This window comes from Lynx rufus, unplaced genomic scaffold (genome assembly GCF_022079265.1).
Source record: "Lynx rufus isolate CCGP_SWC_20201006 ecotype Redwood Valley unplaced genomic scaffold, mLynRuf1.p SCAF_3, whole genome shotgun sequence".
In the NCBI taxonomy this organism is placed as follows: domain Eukaryota; kingdom Metazoa; phylum Chordata; class Mammalia; order Carnivora; family Felidae; genus Lynx; species Lynx rufus.
Window position 1 is genome coordinate 161,281,689 of NW_025814845.1, and position 13,363 is coordinate 161,295,051.

At 50.4% G+C, this 13,363-nt stretch overlaps 1 protein-coding gene across 1 annotated transcript in view; it reads right to left on the reverse strand.

Annotated features, from left to right (window-relative positions):
- SFRP1 (secreted frizzled related protein 1) overlaps positions 1 to 12,553 on the reverse strand; it is a 40,311-nt gene extending 27,758 nt beyond the window's left edge. The window contains exons 1-2 of the mRNA XM_047090367.1: positions 12,010 to 12,553; positions 6,853 to 6,930 (exon numbers count right to left, since the gene is read on the reverse strand). Of these exons, the coding sequence (XP_046946323.1) occupies positions 6,853 to 6,930; positions 12,010 to 12,553 (622 nt within the window). The remainder of the gene's footprint in view (positions 1 to 6,852; positions 6,931 to 12,009) is intronic.
- Between the last annotated feature and the right edge of the window lie 810 nt (positions 12,554 to 13,363).

The window sequence follows — 13,363 nt, forward strand, 5'->3', positions numbered from 1 at the left end:
GTGGGTACATCTCACAAATATCACAAGGCAAAGCAGCATTGGCTGTCCTGGAGATACAGCCTGAGAAAAAGAGAAGTGCGGAGGGCACCACAACACACAAGGGCTTTAAAACCTTTCCTAAATGGAACCCAACAAATTATGAATAGGAAAACTCACACCAGGAATAAGATTTCTAAAAGTCACACACACACACACACACACACACACACACACACACACACACAAACAACCTCGGGAGACGCGTCCTGGAGCTGCAAACAGTCAGCCCTAGCTCCCTGAGTTCTGCTGTCACAAATGTCAGGTACTCCCCCTTTGATGGTGCCTCAAGGCTATCATCAGACTAAAACCCAGATCTAACTTCTGGTATGCACAAGGTTGGTTTTTGTTTGTTTGTTTGTTTGGTTTCATTTGGTTTTGGTTTGCTTTGGTTTGCTTTGGTTTGGTTAACTCTAGCACCTTGAAGCTGCATAAAGCTTTTAAAGTTTTTCCAAATGGGCTTCTTAAAAGGCTGCTTCAGTTTAATTCTCTGTTAACCAGAGAATTAACCAGAACGTTCCATTCCATTTCCTAAAACATCTTTTGCCAAACAAGCTGATTTCATCCGTGCCAGAATCCTCCCACCTAGGCTAATTTCCATCCTGAAACAATTCTTTCCAATAAGAAGAGACAATAATTATTATGGATTGAGCAGCAGCCATGTTCCAGGAACTGCACACACCTGATTGACTCAAGTCTCCCTACAACACAGTAACACAGGAATCACCACTCACATTTTGCAGGTGAGGAGACACGCTCAGGGAGGTTAAGAGACTTTCTCGTGGTCGGTCAGTTTATAGGGTTGGGATTTAATCCAAGTCTGTCTGGCCCAAAGCCTATGCTCTTTCTACTGTACTACCTGCCTCTCCACAAAGTAAGCAATGACTGCTGAGCTCTTTCCACAGTGCAAGCACACATATCAGTCCATTTATATCCACAGGCTCTGAAAGCAGTGAAGGAGCACCCAAGGCCCCCTTCCCAGGGAGTTTCCCCAGCACTCCTGGCAGGACAGGAATGTGACAGGCACAGGAGTACATGAAGGAGGAAGGGTATGAAGTCTGGACTGGCTGGTGGGAACAGAAGCTGTAATGGATGCCAAGCAGAGTGGCCTTGGGCAATCAAATGACTAACTCCTTTCTCTGAGTCTTATTTTTCTCAGTCCGTAAGATGAGCCCCGGACTGGCTGATCTCTGAGATTCCGTCCAGCTCAGCATGTCTTTACAATGGCAAAGGGATACGAACGAGCAGTGCAGCACCCAAAGGAATGGGCCACACGTGCAGGCTGTGAATAGCCCCCTTATGTTATCTCATCCCTTCCCCCACCTTTCTTCACCCATGCCCAGAAAAGCTTCAGAGACCAGAGGTGAAGTGAAGGGTCTGTCCTCCTTGCTCCCCTTCTCCATGACAGTTTATACATACATCAAATGATAAGGAGGACATTTTGCTAAGTGAAACAAGACAGACACAAAAGGACAAATGTTGTGGGATTCCACTTATATGAAGTACCCAGAATGGTCAAATTCATAGAGACACAGGCTGCGGGCCATGAGCGACACTTCCCATGGACTTAAAGCACCGAGTGGGTTTTCCCGCTCGTGAAATGCCTTAACAATCCCTTCCAAGTATTTACAGATCTGTATATGGGATATGTATTTTAGAGATCTTCAATGACAATAAAAAGCAGTTGTTTTCAGCCTGCTGACTCCACCCCGGGGGTAACAGTGCCCTTTCCCCATGTCTATTTAATTTTACTTTAAACGAACTAGATTTCTGGATGTGAGTGCTTTTTTTTTTTTTTAACATATACACATATACACTCACTCACCTAAAACAGGTCATGTAACTTTCCTTGAAATTAATTAACCTGTTGTACACAGTCACTTGGAAAGGAGTTTTCTCCTTTTACAAAAAAAGGAGTCCCGTCTCCATATCCCTGCCATCCTGTCATTCAAATACTCATCTGACGAACTTGCATCTCATGCTGACCGTAGAGAAGAAGACACTTTTCCAGGAACTATTTAAGTACAAACAGGCCTTGTTTTGTTCATTCTAAGACACGGATTATCTTCCCATTTTAACATGAGGTAGATTTCCTTTGAATAGCGCATCTCATAATTAATGGGCATCTTACATTAGGTAAAATAAGGTGCAGGACACAGACTCTGCTCTCAAGCAGCTTACAGATGTTGCAATTACTGTGCTGGCAGCCAGCTTTCCTCACCTGCAGGAGGAAACCCAAGGTTTAGTTTGGAAAGGCTGAACTTTTTGCAAGAGATCAAATTACCCTTGGGAGTAAAACACTGTGCCTCCAAACAGCAGCACAGCCAAGACACCTTGAAAGAAGAGTAAGGCAGAGCAAGAACAAATTAGTGAAGGTTCAGGAACCTCTGAAAATATTTCTTTTCTAGGAAATACTCCCAAATGCTAACAGTGAGCGCTGATTTCTTTTCTTTCATATCTGACTCATTTTGGTGTTACAAAGTATGGTTTTACTCTTTATGAGGAAACACATAAATGGAAAAAAAAAATCCTTCCAGAAGGCAAGGAAAATTTCTGGGGGCAAAGAAATTTTTTTCCACAGCAAAAAAATACTGGGGTAAAGGACGCTGCCACCTGAACTCTCAAGCTCAAAAAAGTGGAGGAGCCAGTCCAAGAGGAAGGTCTGAACTATCTTGGCAGAAGCACCATGCACATTTCTACCAGAAAAGCTTAAGGGTGTTTTACAGATACTTGGAGAAGCTAGAGAGACTGGCCAGAGGTGGGGACCTAACCTCACAGCAATTATAAATCAGATCCTCACACGCCTGGGATAAGCTAGCATGAAGGAAAGATGGCTATGAGTTGTTAACAGCAAGATAACTAGTGTGGCAGCTTGCAAATACTATATTGGCCTGTTTAAGAGAACGGAGCAGCAGCACCCTCTTGTCACATAGCAGGAAAAGCAGAGAGAACAAAAGGCAGAGCAGTGCGTCCTGATTTAAGCGCAGCAGGCAGGCTGGCCACCATGTTGAATTCAGAGACTCTGCACCATCTAACTTTTGGCTTTCCCACATCTGGTACTTGATCCAGGCTGATCCAGCTGCATTCCTGAGTATCAGCACACAGGTGTTTCTACTGATGCTTTTTCCCTGTTGGGGGAAAAAAATGCGCTCTGAACTGAGGGGGTACAGTGCAGAGGTGGAGAGACTAGTGGCCAAGCAGACCCGCCAGAGATTTAAAAATGCACTGCCTGGGAAAGAGGTGACGGGTTGTGCACGCCCAGCTCCACGGAGGCCGCAGGAGTCTGAGGACGCATTGGCAGGAGGGCGAGTGTGTGTGCTGACCCAGAAGGAATGCACCCCCTTCTTCCTAGAGCTCACAGAGAGCCTTCCAACAACCTGATGCCTTCCCACCAGGGATGTCAGGGCCACTTAATGCAAAGTTTGATCCCTGGAGTAGGGAGTAAAACATTCTTTTTCTTCTCTGTTGTGTGTCAGCTTGCATTGCTGAATTTCTTTGTTTCCTAACTGAATCCCATCAGCGTGGCTGACTGCCTCACTTACTTGAAATGAACTGAGCTAAGAAACAAGTTTCTCAACAAGGCTGCATTCTCCAGGATGCTGAGAAGGGCAGAGCTAAGCTCAGCTCCTGCAGAGTGAAAAAAAAAAAAAAAAAAAAAAAAAAAAAGATCCTATTTATTGCCTTATAAGAACATTACAAACAAAAACACCCAAAAAGTCTCTCTTGCATCCAGTTCAAAGGAGCCTGGCATACACCATACCCACCATGCTGAGGGGTTAAAGGCCTCCGTGGCAAAGCCCAATGGCTGTTCTTCTCCTAAATGAGGAAGGCAGCATGACAGAGAGTAAAAGAACTCCAGGTGGGAAAGTCAGACTCCTTATTTATGAAATAAGTGGATGTGATACGATGACCTATGGGGTCCAGGAAGACCTCAAAAATTCTCTGAACCTGAGAAGAAAATAATCTCAGGGAAAAAGGAACAATCCCAAACAACCAATCATTCAGATCTGCCAAGACCTGATTGGTTATTAAAATAAGATCTACCCCTCCCTCCCATAGGCAGTAAGCAGGTGGCTTGCTGACTCAGCAGGCAGCTACTACAGTGGGGAAAAGGATATCCATCCCCAGGTGAGGAACCTGACACCCTTGAGAGCCCTACCCTACACGGCAAGGTCAACCTTCCACATTCAAATTCCTCCTCAAAGCTTGCCTCTTTGGCCCACTTCTAGAGAATGTCTCTAGTTTGACTGGTTGCCACAAAGCCCCTAATCACCAGAATTGTGGTGAGCAAGTGGGAATGGAGGGAGGAGACCTGACGACAAGTTTAAGCTGGTAAGTTCTAGACAAAGACTCTGGGCATGAAGACATGGGTTCTCTTCCGACACCTCCTTAACATTAACTTGGCCTTGAGTTCCCACGGCCCCCTCCACAGTTGGTGAGTTATGTCATGACTCCATGATTCTCTAGAGAATCACTGATTAGTGCTTGGTCAGTGTTTAAGAAAAAAATGTTTAATTAAATTCTAATTTATTCTAAGTTAGGTATTTTTGCACATGGTATCTAGCACAGTGTTTTGTACTCAAGAAATGTTGAATGGAGGGATACATGAATCAATGAATGATCAGATACATTGAATTTGAGTTCCTGAACAGGAAGGTATAGTCAGTCAATCACCTGCAGACACAGAGTTCCAGAGTTTGCCATCACTTGTCCCTCAGGAGGTGAGCCCAACAGAAGTCATATGAGCACAAAACATCATCTGATATATTACCTTTCAGAGTTTACTCTAATACGGTGTCCTGGATTTGCTGGAATATCAGGGGCCAACTCCTAAAAGTGAGTGTGCTGATATATAATATCTGAAGAGGACCCATGAAATCAAAATGTGGCCACTTAGGTATCCCTTGTAAGGATTCCTTGGGATCACAGCCATATCTCAACAGATTCTTTCTGCCCCAGCCATGCAGCAAAAGGCTTCTCGTCTGGGTTTACGAGAGAGTTTTCCTCTATGTCCACATGCATCTTTGGGAAGGAATCTCAGCTCCATTTGTGGAAGAAAAACTTGTTGCTAATGCAGTATGGGGCTGTGCACCCACAGACTCTACAGCAGGAGACGTACCAGGCTAGACTGGGCTTTCACCACCCTCTGATGAAGCAAGGGGGTGAGCATCAAGGAGCAAATATAACTATCAGTAGGTGGAAGGGTAACCAGGGTCTGCACACATCACTGCAGGCACACTCTACAATTTCATCTGGCTACATTTAAAATGGCAAAAACAGGGGCACCCGGGTGGCTCAGTCAGTTAAGCACCCAACTCTGATTTCAGCTTTGGTCATGATCTCACGGTTCCTGAGATAGAGCCCTGAGTCGGGCTCCACGCTGTTAGCACAGAACCTACTTAGGATTCTCTCTGCCTCTCTCTCTGCCCCTCCCCTGCTCACTCATGCACACATGCACTCTTGGCTCTCTCTCTCTCACACAAAGCATATTAATAAATAAACTTTAAAAAATAAATAAATAAAACGGCAATAAGAAAAAAGGATGTGATTCAAAGACAGGAGGGAAAATGCACACCAGATTAATCTTCTTAGAGGTCCTGCGGTCCTCCAAGAACAAAGGAGGCAGAGACACCTAGTGCAGAAATAAAGCACGCAAGACATTTTCATCCTCAAGAAGCTCTCTGCGGCAAAGGATCTGAATTCTCCCACCTGGGGTCTTCAGTCATGATGACAATCCTGAGAATGTATGCGTCACTTATATGATTTCCTTCAACTTGCATGTGTAGGCCCTATTTGTGTGACTCAGGCCCAGCACTTTGCCAGAACAAGTCCCTTTCATACACTTTATTATGTTTACTTAATGAAAACATGGAGTTGGCAGCCCCAAATGGACAAAGACTCACATTACCTACCGTTCTGTTTCTCCTGCTAAGGAACCTTGAGAAATGAACTTTCAGTGCCAGGCTGAACCTTCCTTCAGCAAAGTGGGCCTGGCCTGAGCCAAGCCACTTTTCACCATCCATATAAAATAGAAGGAGTCGGCCCTCCAAATGGATGCGGTTGACAGCTACCTTTCCCAGAGAAGATAGTCTCGGGGTGTCAGGTCTCCTATGAGGCAGACTACAAGGAACCATCCCTGAAAGGCCCCCTGAGATCTGCTCCCCAGGCCACATACAGCACTTCCCCCTGGGGCTGCAGGTGCTGATCTAGAAGTCCCTTTTAACGCACAGTGACTTGAGAAGAAGGGAAGACAATTCCCACTACTGGAGGAATGTCAATTGTCTGTGTCAGGAAGGAGTTGATCATGGCCCTCAGCATTGGACAACACCCTCCCTGGGTGGACACTCCCTCCCTGGGAGGACACCCTGTGTAGTCATTTCAGAGTGTGGGCAGGGTGGTGCTGACACCTAGGGGTGGGTAGAGAAAGAGCCTGTGTGGAGGGAAGACCGAGCTGTGGGCAGGACCTCCTGGGTGCACCTCCTAGAGGCATCCAAGGAGTGGATTGTCACCTAACTCCTCTCCGTCTGCCCACAAGTCTACCTCCCTCCACTCCCAGAGAAGGTCCCCAAAAGTTGTCCAGTGATCCCTCACACAGAAGGGCCAAAGCTAAGTTTGACTTTAATAAAAACTAGCCAGCCCTCCACCCTGTCTAGATTCCCACGGGCCCGAGAACAGCAACCATTCGGGGAGAATGGATGGAGAGAATATAAAGGTCCAAAAAGATGTGTCACCGGGCTCTCTGTTCACCAGGGATGCAGATCAGGAAGAACCAGGCAATGCCAAACCTCCTAGAGGCAGCCAGGGATGCTTTCTTACCAAACTCGCTCGCACAGAGATGTTCAATTATGGCTTCAGATTTCAACTCGTTGTCACACGGAGGACACACGGTTGTGCCTAGGAAAGGAAAAGAAGAGAAAGAGGAGCTGTGAGTTCCAGGGGTAGGGGTGTCTGGAAGGAGCTGCCCCTGGGGAAGAGGTCAGCCCCAGGGCCAGGCTGAAAGTAGTTAAAGGTCTCCTGGAATTTCTGAAAGGCAACTAGAGAATAAGAGAAGAGTCCTGAAGCCCTGGACCTAAAGCCAAACAGACATAGCTTCTTGAAAACCTGTTGAATATGGTACAACCATTTAACCCAAACTTATCCAGGGCTAGGCAGGGCGGGTCTCTGCACTCCGGTTTGATGAGGTGTGGTGGTCCCTGGGAAACACATCTATTCCAGTTGTTTCCGGTTCTTTCTCCCCTCTCCCTTAAACATCCCTCTCTGAATCCTGCCCCCTTCGCATTCCCAAACTCCCAATAGGACAGCAGATCAATCTGAACCCCTTTCTAGGAGCCAAGAAGGAAACTCAGCCAGACTCACAAACTCCAGCCGCAGGCCCTGAACACCCCTTCCAAAAAGGCTATTGCAGTGCAAGTTCCTGCCTGCCAGGTGAGGGCTGGGGATGGGGGGGCAGTGGGGGCTGGGGACCGGGGTAGCAAGAGCTGCCAAATGGGAGAGCCGGGGGGGGCAGATGGGGGACCCTCTGAAGGCGTTTTCACAATACGGTGAAGGGCTTTGAAGAGGAGGTGTGTGTGTGGCAGGCATGAGGGCCACTGCCAGGCATTAGGCACAGGGGGAGGAGACTTCTGAGGCCAGGGCCGGAGGTCTCTGAGCCAAAATACTGCTGGAGGGGATCCCTTGAAAGTAAAGTGCCTCTGTGGGAGGACAGGCAGAAAGTAGGCAGTGGAATCCCCAGAAGGGCGAGGCAGCTGCTCACCATCACCCCCACCCCCACCATCACCTATCAAACTCTAGGAGTGGAACCCACCATCTAGGAAAGCATTTTACACATTCTAAAGGCACTACACCTTGGCCAACCACCGGAGGCCAAGCCCGGCTGGAGCTGAGGAGCCCAGGAAAGCCACCCCAAGGCAAAATGGTAAGAGGTGAGGCCCTTGGTCCTCTTCCTCCCCATCCTCTCCTCTCCTGTGGCTTCCGTGGCTTCTGTGGCTTCCGTGGCAGCATCTCCTGCCTGGGAGTTCCCCTGCGGCTCAGTGAAATGGGCAAAGCTTCCCCCGATACTGACGCTGTGGAAGTTGCTGCCAAGCCCTGCCAGGCCAGGGCTGCCCCCAGGATATACCTAGTGCACAGCCGGTCACCCCCACTTCCAAGCAGGGTCCCCTCATGGCCCAGCAGAGGCCACACCCCTCCACCTTCACTCTGTACCCAGGGCCGGCCACCATCCACGTCCTCGGGGCAGCAAGAATCACAGCTACACTCCAAGCAGAAGACTATGACTGTCTTTGGGCCCAGAATTTGGAAATTTGCTTTTCAGTCAGAACTTGCAATGGGGTTCTGGAGGTGGTGTTTCTGACAAAAGGAAAAACTTAGCCAGAATTTTGCATTATGGTTCTTGCTTCCATGGGGAAAAAAACAGGGAAAGGAGGTCCTACATGTTACCTATACTAGGAGTGTGAACTGTGCTTTGGGGTTTTCTTTGTTTTATTATCTTTTTTAAGTGGAAGTTATCATACTGAAAGTGTCTATGAATATGGTGTTCACCGAACAAGCAGCTGTGAGAATATAAAACACCATCTCCCTGGCACACCCCCATCATCTCCTCTGGACCCTCTGAGTTCCCTGATCTGACTGGCAGCTGAGGGCTCCGGAGCCAACAGGGACATTTTCTCAGTCTCATCAATTAATGTTTGACCTTCAGCGCCACTCAAGGTGGAAAGAGCTCTTGGGGTGAGCTCTGTGTGCTCTCCACAGGGCTAACCCCCATCGCAACTTTTCTTATGGCACTCTGCAGCAGCCTGATCCGGGAAGGGAGGAATGTGTAATGCAATATTAATCTGCGCCCCCTCTGGCGTGTCCTCAGGGCCCTGCAGGCTGTCTCAGTAGGAGAAATCCACCATCCATCTGAGAAGGAGAACTAAATCACTGTTGGAAGGTATACTTAAAATAACGTTTAAAGCAAAGGAACCAAAAACTGAAAGGTTTTGTGGCTCATTAATATTTTAGGGGGAGTAGAGGAGAAAGTCCAACACTGGAATTAAGATTAAGTGATTTTTCAAAAATCAATGCACACACGCACACAGCTTGCTTGCACTCTCTCTCACACACACACCGATACATACACAAACACATGCACACAATTACACACAAACACTCTCTCTCTCTCTCTCTCTCTCTCTCTCACATACACAGACACACACACACACACACACACACACACACACACACACACAGCAGTTCTTCCCTGACCAGCTCCTTGATAACATGGAGAAAGGACCCTAAGAAAGGCTCTCGAGACACAAGGGCACCATGACCTCTGCAATCTGCAACTAAAACAGCCAGGCTGATTTAATGCACAACAGGTCTAAACAACAAAAACTAAAACTAAAACGATGTGCTCCCTCATAGAACTTAAATCAGTGAAACCTAAGCGGGAAGGAGGAACAACAGCCTGGGAACGTACAGGTCTCATGTTAAGTGCAAGATTTAGAAACGACTTTCCTGGAAAGTTTATACAGTTATGCCTCTTCCGATAACAGATGTGGGTGTCGCTGGGGCATCAACCTTTTGGAGGGAAAAGCATCTTTTCATTCATTTCTCATTGTCAAGTTTATCTTTAATAACACATGGCTGCAAAAGCCTGCCCAATATCCCAAAACATGACCAATTACGTGAACAGAAACCAGCCTAGAGCATGCAGAGATACACATTGCTTTGAAAATTTGGTTTTAATTTCAGAGAATCAGAAGAATAAAAGTCACGCATGTGTATTTATTCTCACCCAAAAGTACCGGTTCCATTCTGGAGCCACTAGCCATGTGGCAGTTTGGTCTGTGTCAACCTACCCTTACACACACACACACACACACACACACACACACACACACAGAGCTCTCCCAGACCCACCTCAGCTGACAGTGGCCAGGCATCCTGGGGTGGGGGGGGAAGTCTTGTGGGACTCCCTCCACCCAAGGGCTGCAGCACTGGAGAGGAGTGGGTGCTCTCTCCGGGCAGGGCCTCTCACCATAAACACTGAGGGGAGAACCAGTCCCCAAGCCCCACACCTGACTGGTCCTCCACAGTCTGTCTCCGTTGGGCAGCTGGCCTTGGGAGGGTGACTGCCTAGGCACTACTGGGACAGAGCGGAGGGGAGAGGAGCATGGGACCGAGGCCCCTGAGGAGATAGCAGACAAGTGAAAAGAGCAGCCAAGGAGTCAAAGGCAAGACAACAATTATTCGGTATTCCTCTACTTCCACCACAGCCTTTTGAGGGGTTCTGTTAGGAGGATTCTTCCCCCTTTATAAGCAGTCCCCATCTTCCCCTCTGAAGGTGCTCCCCCAATGGGCCCCCACCTCACGTGCCTGGGCTGTCCCAGAAACAGACAACCGGGAGTGGAGCAGAGGCTGCTGGGGCAGAGCTGGGCTAATCTCCTGGCCTGTGAGGAAGGGGAGAAGGAAAATCCTGCCGGCTGCAGGGGATGGCTCCACACCCGCCGAACACAAAGTGCTTTGTTTGCTCTAGGTAATTGCTCAGCTCTTGCTCCCAAAGGGCCGCACTTCCCCGAAGGTTAACCCTGTGCAGACACCCAGGAGGTGGGGAGCAGAGGTGCCCTGGCCACTGCAGCCAGACAGCCAGGTTTCCCACCCAGCAGGGGTCCATGCCACCCAATGCCCATCACTTTGGACCGATCTCCTCCCTCCCTAGAAGAAGCAGGAGCATTCAAGTTTGGGGCCCCCTGTCCCCATGCTACCCCCTCACTCTGGAAGAGTAAGCCCTTCAGAGGACACTTCTCTCTCAGGCATCCTTGGAGATGAGCCAAGGCAGCAAGCAGGCGGTCCCCCACCCTAAACCCCTCATCAGCAAACCCGCAAGACATGTGCCCTGGTGCTGAGGGCACCTAGGGGCCCCCATCCCAGACTATATGCACATCTTTCAGCCTCAACTCTGCTTCTGAAGAATTCGCTCCTATAAAAGGCCACTGCACTGCATTTTTTGCTTGTTTATTTTGATTTTTTTTTTTTTTTTTTTTTTTTGCCTCTCTGGGATTTTTTTCCCTCCCACTCAAAAGCTGCCCTTTAAGTGGGAGGGGTTCTGAGAGGAAGCTCAGGCCCCTCCAGGGACTGTTAGGAAAGTCTTCAATTTGCGGAGCCCCACTCCCCAAGGAGAGATGAACAATGAGCTAATTACATTTTTATCTTTCTAATTACCTGAGGATTTGTGTAAATGGGAGAAGCAGGGGGTATGCAAGAATGGGAGGACCAGCTTTCCAGCCCCAACCCTCCCCAAGCAGACCACCTGAAAAGGGTGGAGAAACAGAAATCCTCAGCTTCTAAACTTTTTTTTTTTTTTTTCTCAGCCAGTTCTCAGCCCTCCCGGAGTTCCTAGGCCCAGTGACTAGCTCAGGAAAGCTGGAGGGAAGCGAGAGGTATTTGGTTTTTGGGTTTTTTAATCCTTGTCGAACCTATGAAAGTAAACGAAGCTGAAACTTAGCATTTTCTCGGCCTTTCTGGGCTTCCTACATTGTGGGTTTGGGTGTTTTCCTCCTGGGGCATCCCGTCTCGGGTGTGAAAAACTTCGATGGGGACTCGGTTCCCTCCCAGAGAGAAAAGGGCTCTCCTTTCCTGTGGAGCATAAGGCTTTGTCTCAGGTGTGGAGGCAGCGACCCTGGATCCCAGGAAGCGACGCCCGGGGCACCGCACGGAGCTTGCTTGGGGCTCAGGCGCGGCCACCGCTGCCGGCCAAGCCCGCCGTGCACCTGGGCTGGTAGAGGTGCTAAGCGACACCTCGGACTTTTTAAAACTCATTGCACAGCTTGAGAGCAACCTCCAGGGAGCACGTCCGAACTCCAGGGAGGAGCAGCGGGGCAGGGTGGGGGGAGGGGGCGGATCAGCGTGGCAGCGGCATCCTCGCGGCGGGTCCCCGGGTGCCCCGCCGGCCCGGGTCGGGGGACTCGCGCGCGTGGGAGGGGGCGGCCTGACCTTGGGGCTTGGAGGCTTCGGTGGCATTGGGCGGGGTCATGGCGATGCAGACGTCGCCCTCGGGGAACTTGTCACACTTGAGCATCTCAGGCCAGTAGAAGCCGAAGAACTGCATGACGGGCTCGCACGAGTCGCGCACGGCTTCGCAGAGCCAGCGGCATGGGTAGATGGGCCGGTCGAGGCAGACGGGCGCGAAGAGCGAGCAGAGGAAGACCTGGGTGCCGATGTGGCAGTTCTTGTTGAGCAGGGGCACCCAGCTGCTGGCCTGCTGCTTCACCTCGGCCATGGTCTCGTGCTCCAGCAGGTTGGGCAGCACCATCTTCTTGTAGCCCACGTTGTGGCACAGCCGCAGGTCCACCGGGATGTCCACGCACTGCGGCGGCTTGGTGTAGAAGCGCCCGCTCTGGTAGGAGCCGATGTCCGACTGGAAGCTCACGTAGTCGTACTCGCTGGCGGAGCCCGCGGCCAGGAGCCCGGCGGCCAGCGCCAGCAGCACGCCCGGGGCGGCCCAGCGGCGGCCCCCAGCGCCGCGCCCGCTGCCCATGCTGGCTCGGCGCACTGGCTCCCGCGACGTCGGGGCTGCCTCGGCCGCCTCCCCGCACGCGTCCCGCCGCAAACTTCCAGGGACCTCCAGGGACAAAAGGCGCCGGCCCCAGCGCTGCCCGGCTCGGCGGCCGCGCGCTCCTGCCCGGTCCTCGGCGGGTGGCGGCCCTCGGCCTGCGGCGGGCGCCGCGGCGGGAGCTCGCGCGGGGAAGGGGAGCGCGCGCGGCGGGCCGAGTGCTGCTGCCCCGGCTCCCGGACGCGCGGCGGGCTGGCGGGCGGGCGGGCGGGCGGCCGCGCGGCACTTACTCAGGAGGCTGCAGGATTCGAGTGCCCGGTGCTCCTGTTGCAAAGCCCTCGGAGACTCCCTGCGCAGCCAATCAGCTCCCGGCTGCTGCGAGCCGCACTCATTTAGCACGTCAGTCACCGGCGCAATTAACCAATCGCTTCACTTGCAAGAGGGATCCGTTTACTAGAACTAAACCCAGGTCAACACCCCTTAAAAAACAAAACCAAAAATAAATAAATAAATAGCGGAAGAAGTGGGGGAAGGAGAGGAGAAAATGGAAGGAACGGACAGGAAAAGAATGAGGGGCTAGATAAAAGTGTGGGGTGGATAAAGAGGACAGTCAACGCTGGTCAACTTGAGTAGGCTTGATGAAAAGCCAGGAACCTTAACAGTACTTGCAAACCCGTGACATACTGAAGACCCCCCCCCTTTTTTTTAATACAATTTTTCCTAATTTCAAGCAGCAGCCCACCAGACAAGCAGCCCACCTCCCCGGTTTTGTCCTCTGTAGTTGCAGTACAAAGA